General features: G+C 37.0%; 2 protein-coding genes across 2 annotated transcripts; one reads left to right on the top strand and one right to left on the bottom strand.

Moving 5' to 3' along the window:
* Positions 1 to 247: 247 nt before the first annotated feature.
* LOC117290725 (protein ABHD11-like) lies at positions 248 to 9,649 on the bottom strand. Its single transcript, XM_033772263.1, has 6 exons — positions 9,362 to 9,649; positions 5,733 to 5,868; positions 3,465 to 3,641; positions 2,696 to 2,866; positions 1,708 to 1,892; positions 248 to 635 (listed from the first exon to the last, which is right to left on the bottom strand). The coding sequence occupies exons 1-6, from the start codon at positions 9,571 to 9,573 to the stop codon at positions 497 to 499; spliced, it is 1,020 nt and encodes a 339-aa protein (XP_033628154.1). The 5' UTR covers positions 9,574 to 9,649; the 3' UTR covers positions 248 to 496.
* A 119-nt stretch (positions 9,650 to 9,768) lies between these two features.
* On the top strand, positions 9,769 to 22,892 carry LOC117290675 (ras-related protein Rab-35-like). Its single transcript, XM_033772196.1, has 6 exons — positions 9,769 to 9,921; positions 13,510 to 13,560; positions 16,959 to 17,082; positions 18,027 to 18,151; positions 19,699 to 19,823; positions 20,759 to 22,892. The coding sequence occupies exons 1-6, from the start codon at positions 9,870 to 9,872 to the stop codon at positions 20,894 to 20,896; spliced, it is 615 nt and encodes a 204-aa protein (XP_033628087.1). The 5' UTR covers positions 9,769 to 9,869; the 3' UTR covers positions 20,897 to 22,892.
* Positions 22,893 to 22,964: the final 72 nt, after the last annotated feature.

The following is a 22,964-nucleotide window of genomic DNA, read 5'->3' as shown; positions in this document are numbered from 1 at the left end:
ATAAAAACTTACTTGGTAACAAGCAACGGGGAGAGGTTGACAGTATAAAACGGTGTGAGAAGCGGCTCCCTCTTAAGTAATATAGTCTTCGAGAAAGGAGTAATTTTCCAACAATTTGATTTTGAGATCTCAGAATTGGATTTTTAGGTCTCGAAATCAAGCATCTGAAAGCACATAACTTCATGTGACAAGAGTGTTTTTTCTTTCATTGAGTTAATATTTTCACAGGTTTGTTACTTTGTGCATAGGTTCAGATACACAAAGTGAGAATTCTGGTCTTCGAAAATTACAAATCCTGTCCAGTGCCTTTAAAAGCTCTCATAGATTGAATACAAGTCAATAGTTCAAACCAAAACAATTATATTACTTTACTTTTGCATATGTTCAAAAGCTACAATAAAGCAAATAATTAATAGTTAGTACTGTTTATCTCAACAATGTTATCCTACAATTCCTCCCTGAGTAGATACTTGCCCCACGATGAAGCACATTCCTATCACGATGACTTGAGGAATGGAACAACTGTTTCTAAAAACTCCTTGGGTTTCTCAGAATGAACAAAGTGACCAGCGCCCTCTACTGTTGAGATGGCAGCAGTGGGGAAAAACTTTTTTATTGCAGGAAGGTGTTCTTTTCTGCAAAACATAAGAAAATCAAAAAACTTAATTTTTAATTTTTTACAACAGATTTAACTGCACACATTTAACAAAAAGTGACCATTCAGGGCGATAAGCATAAGCAACAAATTGATACGTACAAGACAACAAGAAAGCAACTGAAAAATTGTGTAAGTATATATAAGCACATGGGCATGATGTTGTTACTAGCAATCGTAAAAAAGTGAACATTTTACAAACGCTGTCTGGTATTCTGCTATGGATACAGAAATGATCACCTAGCCCTCTTTCTCTGTGATATGAACATGAAAGACCTCAAGGCTAACCATTCCCCAATGCGATAACTTTACTTGGATTCACCAAACAAAGTAAGAACACCAGATCATGCACAAAATTTACGACCATGCACAAAATCTCTACCCAACATTGTATCCCTGGTTGGCTATAGTGTTTTTACTTATAAGTAGAGAACAAGAATGAATACTACAAACTGTACATGGACTCTTCTACAACGGGTTCAAAACCTATTCATAAATACCAGGAGTGAAGTTTTATGCGTGACGTGAAAGCTTACGCAGGTGCTTATTTACAAGTTACACAATCAATACATAGTGGTACTCAATCTAACATCTGTTCAACGGGCCAGGAAGAAGCGTCAGGAATACAAAATTCACAAAATAGTTTTTCAGATTTTCTAACATTACTGAGGTTTTTAACAAGGGCATTTATGGAAGTGAATAAAAGAGTAGCGACTCGGTCTTTAACAGCTGTTTAAAACCTTGCAGGGTCTTGGCAGTGTTCGGTCAGTTATCGCATGTCTATCACCCTGGTTTTAAACGGCAAGTTAAGACCTCCTTGCCAGTCTAAAGCCGGGTTCATACTTCCTGCGAATACGAAGCGAATTTGACGTCACAACCCTCCTTTCGCAGCGATATTCGCAAGTGAGTTGAGCAGAGTTGAACCGCTACGAATTTTTCGTTGCGAATTTGTGACGTCGACATTCATATCGCATTTGCATTCGCAGGAAGTATGAACCGGGCTTTATATTCCATTATTCACTACAGACTTCCCAATTTGTATAATACTGTACCTGATATATTGTGACTTTCCACCTTTAACAAATAGTACTGGGCCATTGTAAGTAGCGTCTAATGTTGGAAGCTCCTTCAAGATGTCCTGTAAACCGGTATCCAGACCATGAAGATTGAATCTCCATTGAATGCATCCACCCCTCTCTATAACATTAGTCAAGATGAACTGCAGAATACCAGCTTCCTGTGTTTGAAAATTAATTCACTCAGATGAATTATTGATTCATTGCACCTTCATTTGAAAGCAACAAGGTTTATATTTGATGAAACATATTTAAAAGCAGTGCCCCTGTATTTATCAAATTCAAAAGTTACGGAAAGTAACAAAATGTATATACATTTCAGATGTGATCGAAAAGATTTTCACGAGAGATTAAACCAGTATTTTTTAGACGATTTATGCATGTATCAATGACAGAATGTGGGTTTTACAAAAACGTGCAATAAGGACAGTGAACACTATTGATAACTACTTAATATAATTGTTAGCATAAAAACTGACTTGGTAACAAGCAATGGAGAGCCATTGATAGGATAAAACATTGTGAGAAACAGCAGTCTCTGAAGTAATGTAGTTTAAGACAAAGAAGTAATTTTCCACTTATATAAGATTTGAATTTTGTTTTTGAGAGCTCATTGTTTCCCACAATGTTTCATACTAGCAGCAGCTCTCCAAAAAGTTTTTATGCAAAATGTTTTTTTGAGTAATTACCAAAAGTGTCCAGTGCCTTTAAGTTGGATTTTTTTTTTTTTTTTAATATCAAATAAGATTTTGCCAGATGCCATGTTATGCCATGTACAATATGATGTGGAAGATTGATCCTTCAAAGTTGTGTGTAAACATGTTCATATCTTACTGCTAACCAAAACATATTTTCTTTGTTTTTGAGGTCAAATTATATTACATTTTCTACCAATTACTATCAAATATACAACAAAAACCATGCACAAAAATATTGTCAGCTTTTAATTACTACCTAACCTTACCGTAATCACTGTCTCTAGTTCTTTGCCTGCACTTTTCCTGTTTTCATAAAGCGAAGTATTCTGATTAAACTGGACGGATTTCATAGCTAAGATGAATTGTTGAAAGTTAAAGATACTCTTAGATGATACGGTAGACACATCGACAACAACGAGCTTCTCTATCAGATGAGGCTGCATCATAAAACATCAAGAGTGATAGGTAAATGGAAAGGCTAGCAATTATGTAAAACTTCATCTCAAATGAAATTTATGCATGACATTGGTCTTCGTAAGCTTTACACTTATTTGATTTTTTCAGGTCGAATGACATGAACATTAGCTAAATATTTCTGTACTGGGCTACGCATCAAATCCTTGTGCTTATTATAAGAAATGTGTTGTCTTTACATTGTCAAATCCAGTTTCATTGTGGCACTGACAATATCATAGGAAAACTATTACTCCAGAAGCTCCCAATAGTTCAAAAATATAATACCGTGGGCACAGATTCATTTTTACTTAGGCACAGCATTATCTTGATACATGTAAGCCAGCCTGCGATTCTTCTGTGTCTCTACATTACTTGACTTGAGGGCGGCTTTATTAGGCTCATCAGGTATTTCTATCAGCAGATGACTTGCATCTTTACGTCAGGCCTTAAAGTTTAAACTAAGACAAGGTACAGGGGTGCACCCTCTTTGCACACATTTAAGTTAGGAGAAATATCTTCTTTTGAAGTTTTTTGTTTTTCAAATTTTGTTAATTGATGATATTCTAGACAAACATATACCTGACTCAATGCAGTCACCATAGCAACCCTGCCTCCCAAGCTGTGGCCAATCAAAGTACAGTGATCAATCTGAAGCTCATCCCTAATTAGCATTAATAGGTCATCCCTCATGACCTCTAAGGTCATTCCATCACCATGCTCACTGTTGCCATGGTTACGAAGGTCAGCTGCAATTACCTAAGGGGAATAAAAGCATTGAATGTTGGATAAAGTTGCACTCAATGGGTTAAACCCTATGCTGCATCTTTCATGTATTGTAGGCCTCAATATCAAATTTCCAACATACTTAAAGACACTGGACACTCTAAGCCTTTTTGAGAAATGGCGGACACAATGCTACAACACTATAAGGTTTTGGTATATTTGTGTGTGTATACACCCAAACCAAACAGTACAAACAGTACTCTCCTATCTTATCCGCCATACCTCAAAAGGCTTATCGGTAGTTTTCAAAGACCAGTCTTCTCACTTGGTGTCTCAACATATGCACAAAACAACAAACCTATGAAAATTTGAGCTCAATTGGACGTCAAAGTACGAGATAATAATGAAAGAAAAAACACCCTTGTCACACAAAGTTGGGTGCTTTCAGATTCTTGATTTGAAGACCTCAAAATCTAATTCTGAGGTTTTGAAATCAAATTCATGGAAAATTACTTCTTTCTTGAAAACTACGTTACCTCAGAGGGAGCCATTTCTCACAATGTTTTACTATAAACAGCTCTCCATTACTCAAGTTTTTATGCAAAAATTACTTTGAGTATTTACATGTACCAATAGTGTCCACTGCCTTCAAATACAACTAACAAAACTGTGAAAATTAGCAAGTTGAATACATTTGGAAGCAGCAAATTATTTGCATTAGGAATAAAAGTAAATTTCACATTTGTAAGACAGAAATTGCTTGTTATAAGTCCATCCCTCCTCAAAGTTTTAACTCATGCAGGTCTAACATAACCATTAATGAAAACTATTACAACATGTGGACTAGTTGTTGAATGCTAAATTTCCTACTTATTTGAGTTTAGACCCTTGAATTAGAGCTAGATTTGAAAGGTGAAAGTAACTGTCTGTGACAGTCCAATTTCAAAAGATTAGTCACAAAGTTGTAAAGTAAGATGTTTCTGCGATCAGCAAACAATGGAAGTTTGGTCAAATCAAGAGCTTCAGCATAATGGTATTTCTTTCCAAGCATTATTTTGACTGCTCTCTTTTGGATAAATTATATTTTCTTAGACTGAGTTTGAGTAATTGAACTATGCCATACTGGAGAGGCATATTCTAAAACGGGTCTGATGTAGGATTTTACACAGTAACCATATCTTGGATAGGAACCCCTGATTTTCTCAAAATACATAGAACAAGCGACAAAAAGCTTTGGTAACAATTTCAGAGATATGAAAATTCCATTTTAGATCACTTTGGATAATAACACCTAGAAGTTTAAAATTACAAACATTTAATTGAAACCCATTGTCATTCGAGAATCAAATCAGTTTTTTGTGTTGTCTGTCTTAAAAAAGAAATATTCATTATATTATGTTGATTTATCATATTATATAGGGATTTTGATGATTTTGGGACAAGTCCATGTCAGAACACTGTCAGTTTGTGATTAGAATGCCATTTTTGTCCATATTATTACGACAATCATTTAATATAAACCACAAGGGAAACTGACTGTGTAAATTTTGAAATGGTTTTTGGGGTTGAACAAAGAATTGGCTAGAGGAGTGCCGGAGGTCGTTGGTTTGAATCCCACTCTACTCAATTCTTTGTTCAAACCCAAAAATTATTTCAAAATTTACACAGTCAGTTTCCCTTGTGGTTTATATTGATATCTGAAACAAAAAGTCGCATCCCCTTAAGGTGATCCCCTGGCTGCCGCTTCCCAGGTTGTATCGTAATTTGGGTGTGATCCCTGGCTACACGGCAGTTAACGGTTGTATGGCTTCTGACTGGCACCCCGAACAAAGATATTGATAAAATAGGGACACCGCCAATATAGGGCTAGATAGCTCAGTTGGTAGAGAGTCGGCACGTTAATCCGGAGGTCGTTGGTTCGAATCCCACTCTAGTCAATTCTTTGTTCCACCCCAAACAAAAAATAAAAGACAATCATTTAAATTGAAATTTCACTTCAAACTGCACAGCAATATTCCAACAATATTTGTGAATATTAGGGAAAGCACTCTATTCCATCTAACCAATAAAGCAACACTCAAGATTCAACACTGTATTGATACATATGACTAAAAGAATACTAACTGTTGCCTGAGTTTCCTTGTGTATCTTCTTAGTGAGTGTTGACCAGTTACTTTTTGAACCAAAGACACCATGCAGAATAATGATTGGAGACATTTCTGGTGATCCTTCAATAACATCATAAGAAAGTTTCACGGCCCTGTACAAAAGAAAAGCGATAAGCTTTTTTTGATTATGGTTGGACACTATAGACATGATAGAAGTGCACTGTTACCAAACAACATACTGCCCCTAGTAGTGGGTCGCAAATGACTGTCTGTTATTCCTTACCATCAAAACCAATTCCGACACTACCAAGCTCCAAACAGATCTGGACAGCCTGAAGGAGTGGTCTGACCTCTGGCAGAGTCGAGACTTAATGCCAAAAAATGCTACACAATGCGGATTCACAGGAAAAAGATTCCAATTATCCGCAACCTATATACCTTGGGAGAAGAAGAGTTGAGTGTAGTTTTCAAGCCAATCATATCTAGGAGCGGAGCTCCTCGAGAAGATCAGCTAGAAACCCATATAACATCTGTGGCATCAAAGGCAGGAAAGACCCTTGTCTTCCTAAGAAGGAATCTTGGCAAATGCACATCCGACGTAAAAAAGCAGGCTTACATCTCACTAGTCCGACCTCAATTAGAGCATGCGTCTGCAATATGGGACCCTCCAAACAAAACCAGATAGACACACTAGAAACAAATCCAAATAGACACACTAGAAACAAATCCAAAGAATAGCTGTACGATTCATCTGTGGAAACTACAAAAGATGCAAGTGTCACAGCCATGAGACAAGATCTCGGTCTTTCCACATAAAAGGAAAGACGTAAACATGCTCTACAAAATAACCAATAATCTCATCCCCATCCCCATATTACATATGTACCAGACTTCATTGACCCACAGTCTCCTGATTAAAAGTGAAAACATGGTGGGTGGTTGTGGTCTTGTGGACAGACTCAACAGAGTGTAAAGACCATTTCACACTACAGAAAGTATGTGTTGGACAAGGCACAGGCCAATCCTTGTTATCTCGATTGATTTCACACGTATTTCAACCTGTGGGTAAAGAACTCTCGATCCAGGCTGAAAATTCCAACACATGTTGAAAGCTGTACAACAATCTGCTGGGTACATTTTCGATCCATGGGAGTAAAATGTGCATAGTAGGATAGCTAGTGCCATCCCCACACGAAGTTACACAACAAATTACAAAGGCAGTGGCCACTTTTGGTAATTACTCCAAAAAAAAGAGCATAAAACCATACTTGGTAACGAGTAATGTGGAGCTGTTGATAGTATAAAAATTTGCGAGAAACAGCTTCCTCTGAAGTAACGTAGTTTTCAAGAAAGCCGTAATTTTCCACGAATTTGATTTTGAGACCTCAGAATTAGATTTTGAGGTCCCAAAATCAAGCATCTGAAAGCACACAACTTCGTGTGACAAGGGTGTTTTTTTGTACATAATGTTGAGATACACCAAGCAAGAAGACTAGTCTTGGGCAATTACCAATAGTGTCCAGTGTCTTTAATAATAAGTTGCTGTGTATAAAGACAACAGTTGCAGCAATGACGCATCCCGCTTCGATCCGTGTAGGACCCTGGCAGTGTGAAACGATCGCACTATACACCTATTTATCTAAAGCTGATTTTGTGCAGATCAAGTGTAAAAAAACAAAACAAGCACAGAGCATTTTTTTAACTGTATGGGGTATGTATTGTAATTTTACTGAGTCAGCACAGAAAAAAAGGCATGTAAATTTTGACACGGAATAGACTTCCGTATCCTGCCACCACTTTCTCACTCATTTTGTCTAACTACCGACCGGTGTCTAATTTGAAGTTTATTGGCAAGACCATCGAGCGCATTGTTGCATCCAGATTGAATGCTGTTATCTCTGACTCTGGCCTTGCTGATAAATTTCAGTCGGCATACAGGTGCAAGCATAGCACTGAATCGGCACTTTTGCGAATGCAAAATGACATTCTATGTGCTATGGATAACGGCCATGTGACTGCCCTGATTCTGCTTGATTTGAGTGCGGCTTTTGACACTGTGGATCACACTGTTTTACTCAAGAGACTTCGTTATATTATTGGTTTACAAGGTTATGCCCTTAAATGGTGCCAATCCTATTGTTGCAAAACAGACCACAACATGTTTGCATTGGCAATTCCACATCGGATCCAGTTGTTCATGATTTTTCGGTCCCTCAGGGGTCAGTTCTTGGACCGCTGTGGTTTACAGTTTACACCTACCCAGTTCATAGCATCATCATGAAACACAATCTGAACTATCATGTATATGCTGATGACACTCAGTTATATTTCTCTTTTAAACCATCACAAATTTCTGCTGATGAGAGCATTAATCGTATTGAAACATGTGTTTCTGAAATTCGTGTTTGGATGCAGGACAACTTCCTTAAGCTAAATGATCACAAGACAGAATTTCTTATACTCGGTTCACGGCAACAACTTTCTAAAATTACTATTCCCCACATTAATATTGGTGACTCCGAAGTCACCGCTGTTGCAAAAGCTCGCAATCTTGGTGTTATATTCGACTCTTCCATGACACTTAGTTCACATATTTCTAGTATTGCACGTTCTACAACATTTCACATCCGTAATATAGGCAAAGTAAGGAAATATTTGACACAAAATGCAACTGAGCAGATAGTCCACTCTGTTGTAGTTTCTAGACTGGATATGTACAATTCACTTCTATATGGCCTTCCTTGTACTCAAATTGAACGTCTTCAACTAAAAAGTCCTGCCATATAACGCTGATTTTAAAAGAATTACACTGGTTACCGGTAAGCAGTAGGATTAAGTATAAACTTTTGCTTTTCGTGTATAAATCGCTCACCAACAATGCCCCTGCATATATTGATGATCTTCTCAGCTCATACAATCCTCCTCGAAAACTCAGGTCTTATAATTCTAGCCTCCTTATTGAGCCCATTTCCAAACATTCATGGGGAGACCGATCTTTTTCACATGCTGCCCCTCGTCTATGGAACAAACTGCCTGCACTAGTAAAATCATCCGTTTCTTTGACCTAATTTAAAAAACAACTGAAAACACATCTTTTCAAACAGGCATTTGATTCAATGGTTTAATTGTTATTTTTGTTACCTTTTAGGATGTTTTTTCTTAAATATTGCATTTGTATTATTGTATTCTATACCACATGTTCTAGATTTCTCTCTACTTAGGTTTACATTTTAATTTTTGTTGTTGTTATTGTACATTATATAATGCTATTGTTTGTATTTTAGCGCCATGAGCACTTCTGTGGATTTGTGCGCTTTTATAAGTTTTCATTATTATTATTATTATTATTATTATTATTATTATTATTATTATTATTATTATTATTATTATTATTATTATTATTATTATTATTATTATTATTATTATTATTATTATTATTATTATTTAATCAAACAAAAGAAATATCTATTCTCCTAACGAATACTAGAATTTAGATATTTACTCAACAATTGAACATTTCAGAAATATATAGATTCAAAAGAAAACGTGGGGGCAAGATATGGAAATTGTTCCTAAGAAGACTCTGTTATGTTGTTCAACAGTTCTCTTCTCATAGGTCAGTGGAAGGAGAAACTGGTTCCATACTGTTTCAATGGATGAGTCGAGATGCTGCTGGTGGTTCTGCTGCTGGTAGAAAAGTGCTGAAAAACTGAAGAACTCTCGATTCCTAAACTTCCAGTTCCAGCAGAAACACCTTTCAACTTCTTATTAAGTGCTGCATTCCTCCTGAGGCTGCATGGTTGTTCCACTACCACTCTCAGTAATGAATGTAGAGTTCGTCTGATAAACAATGTCATTTTTGCAGCTACATGTATTTAGAACATTCAACCACGAGCCGTTCAAAGCATATGAGCTGAAATAATGCCAGATGCACATGGGCCGGCCACACACACACATACGCGTTTGACTTTTAACCTTTGGTTGAACAGAGATCGTACGGTCCTTAATATGACGTCACGAAATAAGGCGGAGTCTAGTTTGCCGAAGAAATCTTGTTTCCGTATCGACTGAAAGAATACTGAATAGAGAGTGTGTGTGGGGTTAAAACTTCGCTTCGGGAACTTAAACTTCTTAGAATCAACTCAGCGGCAGTATGGCCAAAGAGTACGACCATTTATTTAAGTTGTTAATTATCGGAGATAGCGGTAAGTACAGGATTAATAAATGGGTGTGTTCAATAAATGAAACTAGTGACACTGGTTCAGACAGTCAGACAGTACAACATGTCAGATTATGAGCAAAATACGCATTACCTAGTGCATAACCAGTTTCGTGACAATTTGTTTTACCCTAGATGATTTTGATTTATGATTTGTTTACTCAATAACTTAAGACAAAAATTGTTACAATTTCTTTTTTAAATGCGGCCCTGTGCGATAACGAAAGAAGTTAAATTCTTAAAATTAAGTTTTTGGGGGTTTGGTTTGTTTGGGAAAATCAATCGTGTTCAACTAAACAAAACTAACAACACTATATAGCCCTGGTAGGACGCAGTCAGTGCCACTGCACTGACGTCCTGGGTACTATAACGGTTCTTTACAATGCGAACACAAGTTTGACTACAATTTTCTTTATTTTTTACCTGATTTGAGAAGCTGAAATTCCGTTCATATATTCATAGTGTCCCTAACTATATTCTCAACGAGTTCACAGCTAATAAATATATCCATGGAAGAAATTATATCCGAAAATATGTTGAAGTTCTGTGCTGGCGATGTTGATCATCGTGTACCACTTGATAGTGTGAGCCCAAGTGCGCATGGCTTTGAGTACAGTGCATTATCTTGCCGCTATTCGCCGTCAAAACAGGGTAGGTGCCGTTAACTCGCCTTCAACTCCTCTAATATACATTTTAAAATCCAGTAAGCATAAAATATTCCAGCTCAAATAGAATTTTTATAAATTTCAGGTTGATTTTCGATTACAAGTATCAAGTTTTCTTTTCTTGTAAATTTTTTTTTAAAAATCCAAGCGTGCAGCAAAATCGTCTGCCGCCGTCTTGCTTTTTCACAGTGCTTCTTGTACATGTGCGGACAACAGAGGGCGCTTTCCTGCGCGCATATATTTTTTTTCTTGGGACGTTTAGCATGCGCTAATTTATTGTAAAAAGTGGCCCCATTTGTCCTAGGAAAAAAATACGCTTCCGGCTCATGGAGTCTTGGCACAAGACGCCAATGCTCGGTATTGCAAAGTTCTGCGCTTTGTGTAAATTGCTCACCGACTATTATCTGCTTAGTGTTTGGTTAAAGCAGGTTGACAGCAATTTGGCTGCAAATAGTAGGCCGCCAGTTGATCAGTGCAAGAAAGTGTTTACACGGAAGTTAGTGCACGACGTGGGATCGGAACACGATGATTTCAATTTTCTTTTCACAAAATATTAACACCAAAGGAGAAAATTCAACAATTTTAAACAATGCGAACTTTGAGTTCCAACTACAAGGAACATGTAAGTAAAAGTTCAGACTCCCGAGTTAAGTAGAAATATTTTTAACAGATTTGTGAAAAAATTTTGCAGTGGTACGGGACCTTTATACCCTGGACTCCGTCGCGTTGCCTGCAACGGAGGAGTCCAACCTGGGCTAACAACACTAACTATTAAACAGACAGGCAAGCACAGCGACAGTCATATGATGAGATATAGACCCCCTCCGCTAATCAACTCGTGCTTCTTTTTAGCCTGCTTCCTGCCCCTATGCTCCATAGCATAATCCATAGCATAACGTCAGACATGAGATGATTTTCCAAAGAGAAACCCACGTTTTGTTATGAAATTTCCTCTCAGCTGTCTGTGTCACTTTCCATTAATTGTGCAATTGTGGAAAGGACATTTAAATAAACGATATTTGTGCAACCTCGATTGTATGTAATTTATGAAAAATCTTTATTTTAAGCTGGCAATTACTCAGTTAACATTTGTGGACAACATTGTCATTGTTTACTATCTATGCGAATGTGCGATGACAAATTGTAAAGACTTATTCAAGCCGGTATTCACCACTCCGGAGTAAAACATCATGCTGCAGGGTCCGTAAAAAAAAATATATAGTTAATGTCGCTGCTACAATACGAATCAGTGCGCGTGATCATGCATATCAGTATAACATGAGCTTGACCATCAAGTGACAAAGCAATGTTAAGTGTCTTGCCTAAGGACACAAGTGTCACGGCTGGGGTTTCGGACTCACACTCTGCAGATCCGAAACACCAGAGTGTGAATTCAGTGCTCTTAACCACTCTGCCACGACACTTCCATAGTATTGACGTTGTTAAAAGCACTTAGTCACATTAGACTACCTTTAAGGATATGGTAAAAAATACACAAGTCACGATTCAAAAGTTTCCTCTAACTAAAAAACGTTTGAAAGTTTTACTACTAAGTAACACACAACTCTTATAATACACGAGTATCCAACAGGAAACTTGGTCAGCAACTTGAAATATTAGGTATACATGGCAAAACCATGGTCAGTCGCATTATGGTCAGTCGCATTACAATTTTCCAGTCAGTTTAGCCAACCAAGCCTACATGGAGCCCAAGCTGAATTCTTATTTTGCAAAATTGGGTTTATACCTGGTCAACAACTTAAATACGTTTATTTTATATGTTAGCTATAATTTTTAAGTGGAAAGAAAGTTGTGACAACAATTTTATTTTTGGTGTCATGTTCGCTTTTAATTGCCCAGATGTTATCAAAATAATACTGTTTTTGATCTTAAATTACCCCAAAATTGGTCTGTTTATGAACTGTTCAGTTTTAGAGCTTAGCAACAACCAAATTTGAATTCAGCACCATCGAAACCCCTTATGCGTCAAATTTCATGCGGTGCGGAGATGGGGACCAGGGAACCCCCCAAAATAGTCCCCTTTTTAGTACTTGGTCTAAGTCATCCAATAGGTCTCTGAACAGCCTGCAAGTTTTACACAGATCTGATATGACCCATAAGATTTGTAACTCTGTCCATCTTACATACATATGATGTACCATGCTGACATAAACTCAGTCTGAAACAATTAACTCTTTATTCGGATTCTTCTGTATTTATAAATGTAACTATAGACATTCACGTTGGTGTCAGATTCATATTAGACTGTGTGTCATTACCCTATTTGAGAGTATCATCACAGTTGACACGAATCACACAGCAGCCATGACCAGGTTCAATGTTCCCTGGCAGTATTCCAATACTGTGTGTTTTTATGGTTCTCATTTCAAAGAAATCATTTCAAAGAAAGGAACCAGATTTTTTCCCATTTCAGCCTCAATTGGAATTCAATTTGGTTTCATTCATTTAAACCAAAAAGAAAACCAAGCTAATTGGTTTTACAGTTGCTCTCTGAATTCAAAGATAACTTTTAATTGTTTGTTTATTTTTAAATGTATTGTTTGTTTGTTTTTAAATGTATTGTTTGTTTGTTTTTAAATGTATTTTGTTAAAAGACAACCCGAAACAGTGTCAAATATATATGTCATAGGCCCTAATAAAACTGGGGAAAAAAGTCTTGGGGCTTTAACTAAGTAATTTAAATTGTTCCGCTTGAAATTGTTTCAAGCATAGGATGTTGCAGTTTACTTGTTGACAAGTGAAATTTATTTTTGACTTCACATCTACGTGTACTTGTTCCATAATAATCTTAAGTAATTGATTTCATGTTATTATTAATCTCATCTGATGTTGGTTGGGTAGTTTCTCTGTATTTTTCTATAATTTCTCACTTTGTTGTCTCTTTGCAGGAGTTGGCAAAAGCAGTCTTCTTCTTCGGTTTGCAGACAACACATTTTCAGGTATTTAAAGAAGTACAACTATGTAGTAGTCTAATAGTCTAATTAACCACAAGCATGCATTTTGTAATGTACTTACATACAAACAAACAAACAAACAATCAAACAAACAAACAAACAAACAAATATTGTGCTGTGAAATTTCTGTTGTGTATAGTATAGACATGTCATGTATGATGTTTGCACTTGTACATGTACTTGAAGTGTTTAGAGGAACATGTATGCATTGTCACATTATGCATGGACACATGTAACTCATGGTCAATGAATTTGCATTTCATGTCCAACTTGTGCTGATTGATAAATGGTGTAATGAGAGATAGTGTAAACGGTTTGGAGTGCTACAACATGGATGTATTTAGACTGATTGATAATGGTTGAATGCCATTGCGAGATAGTGTAGGCGGTTTGGAGTGTAAAGGATGTGGTCATTTCCTGAGATAGTTTCAATGCCAAGTCAAGGACCAAGTCACTAGTCACAGTCTCTGCTGGTAATCCCGATAGATGACAATGAAAAATTACACTTTTATTGTAATGGTTGTACTTTTGTGTGAAGTACTTATTGTACAATTTATGGTTTTAGGGATTCGATCCAACGCTTTCAGTGTTTTCAATTCCAGAATTTTTTTGTACCAATATTTTGAAGATTGAAAACTGTGAACCATTTTCTTGGTTTTGGTTTGTTTTTTTAAAGTTTCATTTTTTCTTTATTTTTTACTTATAAATCAAGTGTTAATGTTTAAACCATAAAGTCTATTCATATATATGAACATGATGACCTTCTGGGGTTTTTTTCTTTCTCAAAAACGGTAAAATTTGATGATTTGAAGTCATATCTTAGTACATTTTGTTGCCCAAATAGCCAAAGGAAGCAGGTGTGTCCCTTTTAAACCATCAACTATCTGGGAGTAGATAGCCTGTGCAACAAATATGTGCTACTAAGCTTACAAATCATTCACTAGAACCATCTCTGCCCTCGCAGACACCTATTTACATGTACCTCTGGGTGGAAAGAAACGGTTTTAAAGTTAAGTGTTCTGCTCAGGGACACAAGTGTCATGACCAGGACTTGAACCCACACTCTGCTGAACAGAAGCACCAGAGCTATAAATACATTACATGTACTTGCATTTTGTACAAAACATAATTTTTGCATACTTTCTAGTGACCAGTAGATATTGGTAGACACATCGCTTAAAATGTTTCTGTTTAAGGATGAAGGCATGAAACAATAAGTAATGTATTTTGAATAAACTTGCAAAGGTTAGCCATCTGTGCAAATGAATCCATTATTCTGTAGTGTGAACAATTTCAGGATTCTTTTTTTTTTTTTTTCAATCCTGAAATTGTTCACACTACAGAATAATGGATTCATTTGCACAGATGGCTAACCTTTGCAAGTTTATTCAAAATACATTACACATCAACAAGTTTAGGGTAGCAAGCACATGTTGTTTGCAGCTTGGCTTAAAACCTTCATACATATAGGCTTGATTAGATCAGTCAATGACTCAAGGTGAGTCACACCAGTAGACATCACAATGCAATACTTATGTACTACATTTGTACATGTATTTTTGCTGAATACAGTTTAAAAGCTGTTCACATTGTTCTTTGACAATGACAATGGACACTGCACTGCATTGCATACCCTGCATTATGTTATGTAGTAATCCTTTGTTTTTACCACAAACCAAAAGATGACTTCCTTCCTTACAACTAACATGAATCATTGCCTTTATTAGGTTTCATTCAATTTACACAATACAAACATCAGCACAAAACATTATGTGTATTTTTATCACACAAGTTATCACAAAAGTGTGAGTGGAATACAGACAAATATTGCGCATCTGCGTCCCATATCCAACGAGGCCGTATTTATCTTCCAGCCTCATGAAGTCAATGAGGTTAGGTTGTGTTTTTATGTTTGATTTTGCATGCGCAAAGTTTAAAATGTAATTTTTTGCACTGACCATATGAGAAGTGAAATAAGCAGAGTGAAATATAAAAAACTTGGAGTAGGTTATCGTCTGATATTACACTCTGGTTCAAGCATCTGATTTGAGGATAAGAGCGTACTGAGAGATAAATAGCATTGGATAAGGGCCAAGTTTTAATACCTAGTGTTACTGCAGATGAAGGTGGGTTTGTTAACTTGTCACAGACTGTTTTATGACTGCTAACCATGTACTTCACTAATTTCATACATTGTGTACATGTGCAGTAGGGGCCTATGGAGCTGATAACAGTTTCTGTTGAGTCTAGGTCCATGTCCTGAGTCATTTGGGTCAAATCTGAGGTGGAGTAATAAGGCATTGAAGGTCTGAGTCAGATTCACAATTCACTGTTGTAGAAATGTACTTTAGATACTTTATACATATTCCCAGGTTAATATTAAGGGAATTAATGTGTGGTGAAGAGGCCTGGAATTGATAAGTTTACCGACACGGAGTCGAGGTAAATTATCAAGAACCAGGCCTTGGCGGGTTTAAACCACTAGTTGAAAACCGATTCAACACACTTTGATTCCCATTCATAAATACCTTTTCGGTCAAAAAACATCAACATTTTTTGGTCCAAAGGTAAAATAAATGCAAAGATTACAATTGTTCAACACCCCTCCAGCTATGAAATGGTAAGGCCCTCAGGTAAACAACTTCTTATAAGGAGATGCTGTGCGCGTCGCGCGTATCGCGTGATATTGCACAACTGTTTCAGCCGTTGCTCTCGACCAATAGGAAAGAAGAACTGTCTTACATGTATAAGCATATGTGCAAGTTCGCGTGTCACGCCAATGTTTCAACACTTTTTACTGGTGTTATATCATCCGTTCAAACAACCCCTTAGTGATGCCCTCTCGATCAATCAGAATGGATAAACTGTCTTAGGTATTTATGAATAATAATTAGGAGGAAAAAAAGTCTGACATTTTTGGCCGAGCTTATCATCAATTTGTTAATTGTTATTTGTTGTTTTAATTGCTCTGCTTCAAATGCATGATTGTTTTTGTATCACATTTGTGATGCAACCAGACAGACTTTACAATGTAGTGTCCATTTTGATTGGATATTTTTCACAGGACTCGGGGAAAGTACTGGGTACATGTGCCAACACACATCTGTGTAGTATGTATGTACGACTAAAAGTAACATAAAAATTAATATTCTTTATCCCTGGTGCAAATTTAACACCATCTTTTAATTAACAACAGTAGGAAATATAGATTCAGCTCACTTTGTGTGGATTTCTTTCAGAAATAACAAGAAAATACTTTACACAAATCTGCATTATTGTGATTGACATGAAAGCAAATATAAAGAACAAATTATTTTCAACTTGCAAACTTTAATCATTTGAAAACAAAACCTACAGCGTTTGTCAATTTTGTTTAACCACAGGAACATATATTACAACAATTGGAGTGGACTTCAAAATCAGGACAATTGATTTGAATGGTGAGAGGGTCAAACTTCAGATATGGGACACAGCAGGCCAAGAAAGATTCCGTACAATTACATCAACGTAAGTACTTTTTACAATGTGTGCGTTCTATTAGCTTCCCTGGGTCGACCCCGGTCTGCTCCCGGTGCGTTTGAATAGCTTTGACGTCATTCCAGGGTGCCCTGCTTGTGGAGTGGGCCACTTGGAGACTGGCCCCAGGTGCATGACGTCACCACGAGAGCGCTGAGTGATCGTTCGTTTAGCTCTTGTCAGGAGGCTCACCCAAGTGAGCACCACGGGGTAGACCCAGGGAAGCTAATCGAACGCACCCCGAATGTCGTGTTCGATGTATGTACACATTGTGATATGTAATGTCAATGTACATGTTAGTGCCAATCAAAGTCAAGTCCGGTTGTTCATTGCTGAAAAGCAAGGTGTCCTTCACTGAAATGTGTGGTAGATACATTAATAGTAGATACATTAATAGTAGATACATTTATCACAAAGTCTAAAGGAGTATTTGAAAGAGCTCTACTTTCAAAATGTCAGTAGAGAACATGGCCCCTCTTGCCTCTATTAATGTACCGTAAAACTTTTACATGGAGGTCTCTTAGAGAAATATTAGTAATTTTTTGCCCACACACCTTCCTGCCAAGTGAAATGAAAAATTTATTTGCCAAGGAATGACATGAAGGTGATCTTTTAGTTCTACATAATTATTGTGTCATTGGTGTGGTATGCGTTGACTCTAACAATGACATAGTATGGGTACATTTGCAATACAAACATTACACCCGCTAGTACATGTACTTGCCCTCATTCAGTTACATACTATTTGAAGTTCAGTTCAGTGACATTAGCAGGCAACACTTGCATTTTGATGCCATTCTTTGGCACTTTTATACTTATAACATTCTGAAGTGACTTTGTAGACTTTTATGGCTGTACTTGTGCCTATTTGTAAACTACCATATCAATTAGAAGTCGTTGATGTAATTCTTGATTGCCTGATATTGATTTTGCAGATATTATCGTGGTACCCATGGAGTTATAGTAGTATATGATGTCACAAGTGCAGAGACATTTGTCAATGTAAAGAGATGGCTACATGAAATTGAACAAAATTGTGATGTAGTGAGTAGAATATTAGGTAAGTGTCTTGTTACCTGTTTTTAATAAGGGAATAAAAGGGTAGCGATGAGGTCTTGAACAGCCGTTCAAAACCGGCAGGCTTGTGGCTGTGTGATAAAGGCCTGAGCCGGCTCGGGCCTTTATCACACGGCCACGACCCTGCATGGTTTTAAATGTCAGTTTAAGAATGAGTCACTACTCTTTTGTTCCCATTTATAAATGGAGTTTTGGTTAAAAGGCGTAATAAAGTAAGAAACCCTGTCAAACTTATCCGACGTCCTTTCCTTGAGCTCCATACGTGTGTTGCATTTTTATGACTGAGACAGTTTTCTGATACGAATTTGTGCGAGTAGTAGTAGTAGCAAGCAGTAAGCATCTTCATATTCCTAGGCCAAAATGGCACGGCGAGATCGATCACCCCTGGGAACTTTCCCGCACAAACGTATCAGAAAATAACCGGTTATAAACAGCTCCAGCTGGTCATTTAACCATTTAAACACCCCACATGACGTGCTCTCCACCAATAGGAATAGTGAAACTGTGTGGGGTATTTATCAATGTATATTTACATGGGTACCAACCACTTAGGCACATTACATGTTGCATATCACAAACAGTTTGTTTTGAACAGAAAGAGGATACCAGCCAATATACCATGTCATAATGTATTGTTGAGACTGGTGCCCCATCAATTTTCACACACAGGTAATTGTACATGTTCTACTGGAAGTTTTGTTATGCCATATTCTTGTGACATTAAGCACTCAAGGGTGTACAATGCTTAGTATTTTTCATTGCTGGCTGTAAGCAAATAATCAGACAGTGTCTCTACTTTTTGAAAATGTTTAATGTTGGTACAGTTACAGTAGCTTCAACTTACCTCTAGCATTCTAAAGCATGGTGAATTGATATTGGGCACATCTTGCATAGTGAAGGGCTTGCATGTCAAATCATCACATGCTGACATGCCCATCTCTAATAAGAAAGTCAAGTTAACAGGTTGACCTACACACCTGCCCATTCCAACACTAGGGTTTCGCATATAAATGTTGGGATGCCTGTTTGGGATGCTTTGTGTACTTGTAAGTAAGAAATTAGCATGGTTTTAATTAAACAGCAATTCAGGATGATTTACAATCAAAGGTGAAAAGATTGTTTAAAAGACCTGTCCTTTCTTTCAAACAAAAACAATAATACCTGGGGTGCATTCCACTCGCGCAAACAACTTGCAACTGTTCGCGCAAACGGTTTTTATATTTGGAACAATTGGTGCGCATTACGCGATGTCAATATGGCCTTCATTATAAATCACCGAAAATATAAGGTAATTATGTTTGTGACAAAGAAATAATACCGTATGCTTGTCCGCCATTTTAAAAACCACTCGCCAACACCTCAGAAGTGTGTTCGCCTAAAGTTGCCAACGTTCGCCAACTATGGCGGCACACAACTCGTTCCACTTCAAATTGTTGGCGAACGTGCGCAACGGTTGGCAACGTTTGCGCGAGTGGAACGCACCCCAGATGTTCTTGATTAACTATTTTATCTTTTCTTTTTTCATCACAGTTGGAAACAAAAATGACTGTCCAGAGAGAAAAGTGGTCCTAACGGAAGATGCAACAAATTTTGCTGAACAAATGGGCATTCAATTATTTGAAACGAGTGCAAAGGAAAACATCAATGTAGAAGAGGTAATGTATGAAGAATGCTTCAACGATATTGTATGTTAAAAATAATAAACTATACATTTGGTGAAGAACTCATCAAGTATAACTGTCAGTTTTTGTTTTTTGTTTGTTGAAATGTTTTGCCTCTGTGACTATCAGCATTTGTATTTGGACATTTGTTGTGATTTGTTCTCTGCTCATAATAATAAGCAAACAACGGAAGTGTATTAAGGACATACCCACAAATAAAGTCGGGCTCCACTATTCCATATTGTCTTTGAGAGCCACTGGGCAATCTCAGTGGTCTAGCTGGTAAGACACTGCTCTAGAATTGCAAAGGTTGTTGGTTCCAATCCCATTTGAGTAATACATGCGTATGCCTGTGATTTTTTTCACAGAAATCTGGTAAGTACTGAGTGTACAGTGCTAACACACATCGGTGTATATGGGTAAAAAACAAAATGAATATTCTTTATCCCCGATGCAAGTTCAACAACTATTAAATCGATTGACACTTTGCTTGGTGTGGATAAATAAGAAGGAACTATAAATAAATAGTAAACTTGCGGGTACAACCATGTGTAAATCTCTTATGAGTCGAGCAGAGTATACTGTCAAAACGTCAAGACCAAACCGGCTCTTTTCAGAGCCAACACTCACCCTAAGAGATTTACACATGGTTGTACCCGCAAGTTTACATTTAATTTGGAACTGCCTCTAGCTACCGGGCAATCTCTGTAGTCTAGTTGGTATGACACTGCTCTGGAGTTCCAAATGTCGTTGGTTTCAATCCCACACGAGTCCATCAGGAACTCAGGAAAGTACGGAGTATACAGTGCTAACACACATCGGTGTATATGGGTAAATTAGCTCTTTGTTCCATGATTTTAGAAGTGCATAGTTTAGTCATCCGAGCTGGTTCAAACTTTGATTGATGTTCTAAATATTGTATTTTACAGATGTTTAACGCAATTACCGAATTAGTACTGAAGCAAAAGAAAGAGAATGCTGCTAAGCAGACTGCCCAGGACAATAGCCAGACAGTTAAGCTGAATGGAAGGAAAGGAAACAAGAGCAAGAGTGGATGCTGTAAATGATCTTAAGCAGCGAGAATCAACCTAGAATATAGTAAGCACATTGAAGTCAATCTCTACAACCATCATTGGGTGTACATAGCGCCCTCTAGTGGGACTACATTACCCCTGTATTAATACTTGACACAATTGGAAAGTGAGCTCTTATCAGTAGTAGATTACAGAACTTGTTTACTCATTCCAATTTGCCTACTTTTTCTTGTTTTCATTTTCAACAAAATATTCTTTATTGGCAGCTTAATTATGAAAGTTTTTTTTTTTTCCAAATTGTTGAGAAAAACTGCATGAAATGGTTAAAACAATTTTATTATTTGTCACAATTTGTCATGCAAATTATGAAGTCAAGGATGCCTGGAAGGCATATCATTATAGCTCAGGTGCCTGAGGAAACCTGTAAACTACTTGTACTCTTCCATGATTTACATGTTATGAGTTCTTTTAAGGTATTAGCTCTTGTCATACTGCTTGACCTGTCCCATGCACAAAGCATTGTAAAATACAAGCAGAATTGAATGTGAATTAAATCCAAATTCTTTTTGACAACCAAGTTTGAATACCACTTCACTAGCCTGCTTGCTCCCACACTGCCACAATTTGATCGGTAATAAATAGACAAGATCAAATCCAGCCCTTACCAACTCAATCATCACATGATGAGCTTGCTTTCATGTAAGGGCACCCTCAACGGGGCTTTAACAACAAGTAGAAGAATGGCAAGTTGGCAATAAGTAAATTAACTCGTAATCAGAGTGGAATCAACGATTTGGGAAAGTCCACCTGGTAACGCTATTAAGTGGTTCCCTACCACCTAAATCAGTCGGGTTGATGAGCCTAGCTGAGCCTAGCTTAAAGCTTCAATCTTTATTCTATACATGTCTGTATATATTAAGAAATGGATTTTTTTCTGAGACATTTTAATCAAGGGAAGGAATATTACATGTATACTACTAGTCAATTGGAGACATTCAGCCACTAGATGGCGGCAGAAATACCAGTTCAATTTCCATCATGTGTGTTATTCTAAGCATGTGTGTTTTGGATAACAGTGGCTGTGTTAGGTTAAATTTGCTGCCTCATTAGTATGTGACTGTCATTTTATTGTCTGCCATTAACTTTCTTACAAATGTGTGAGTTTTGCTACACAAGCTTTGAGTCAAGTTTTCAATAAAGACAGCACCGCCCCTTCCCACCAATGCCGACTACATTATCTGATTTATCTATTTAATATCCAGTTGTGCTTCCATCTGTCTTGCTTAATGGTTTAATTTGCAGTGCTAGGATTGACCTTACACTCTTGTAGTTTACATGTATGACTGTATTGAACAAGTGGGTATTGGAGACTTTATGTGTACATTTTTCATTTTCCTTAAAGGTTATGAATGTACAACGTTATTTCTTACCCCTGACACTCTCAGCAGAAACTGTGTCAAATCTTTAATAAAAAGAAGTTACACATCCATATGGTTGATTCTGGTCAGCAAAGAATCGTTGGTTTTGCATTGACGTTCAAGACTAATCCATCAACGTAGTGAAACCAGGCTGGGGATTACATGGGAATTGGGGCTGATTAGAATTAATACATACAACTCATACTAATGTTTGATTGAGAGAGGGTTAAACCTAATAAGGGTAGTGCTTCATTGTGTTCAGGTATTTGACTTTGTGTAGTATTGCATGTAAATAAAACTACATTCGTCCTTTGGTAACAATTTATATTTGTATAAAATATCAAAAATCATTTTTAAAGGGCCTAACTGTGTGTAAAGCGTTGAATTGTTGTATATTTCCTGTCACTTGCCCCTTCCATATCATTCAATAGTCCAACTCTAGCTAGTTTGATAAGTTAAAATTGTTTTGAAGAAAGACAGAGCCCATTACTGATTTCTCTAATACAGTCCTCTTGCACCAAAGACACTGCTTAAACTTTAAGGCAGTGGACACTATTGGTACTTATGCAAAATAATTGTTAGCATTAAAACTTACTTGGTAATGAGTAATGGGGAGGTATTGATAGTATAAACGTTGTGAGAAATGGTTCCCTTTGAAGTACAGTAGTTATCGAGAAAGAAGT

Source organism: Asterias rubens, chromosome 5 (assembly GCF_902459465.1).
Source record: "Asterias rubens chromosome 5, eAstRub1.3, whole genome shotgun sequence".
In the NCBI taxonomy this organism is placed as follows: domain Eukaryota; kingdom Metazoa; phylum Echinodermata; class Asteroidea; order Forcipulatida; family Asteriidae; genus Asterias; species Asterias rubens.
This window is presented reverse-complemented; position numbering and strand designations above follow the sequence as displayed.

Excerpts from the sequence above, each read along its gene's own strand:
- LOC117290725 (XM_033772263.1), bottom strand. The coding sequence starts at position 9,573 with ATGACATTGTTTATCAGACGAACTCTACATTCATTACTGAGAGTGGTA. Across the intron at positions 5,869-9,361 it reads TCGACTCATCCATTGAAACA|GGCCGTGAAACTTTCTTATG; the intron begins GTATGGAACCAG and ends TCTTTTGTACAG. Across the intron at positions 2,867-3,464 it reads TGGTGACTGCATTGAGTCAG|CCTCATCTGATAGAGAAGCT; the intron begins GTATATGTTTGT and ends TTTATGATGCAG.
- LOC117290675 (XM_033772196.1), top strand. The coding sequence starts at position 9,870 with ATGGCCAAAGAGTACGACCATTTATTTAAGTTGTTAATTATCGGAGAT. Across the intron at positions 13,561-16,958 it reads TGCAGACAACACATTTTCAG|GAACATATATTACAACAATT; the intron begins GTATTTAAAGAA and ends GTTTAACCACAG. Across the intron at positions 19,824-20,758 it reads AAAACATCAATGTAGAAGAG|ATGTTTAACGCAATTACCGA; the intron begins GTAATGTATGAA and ends TGTATTTTACAG.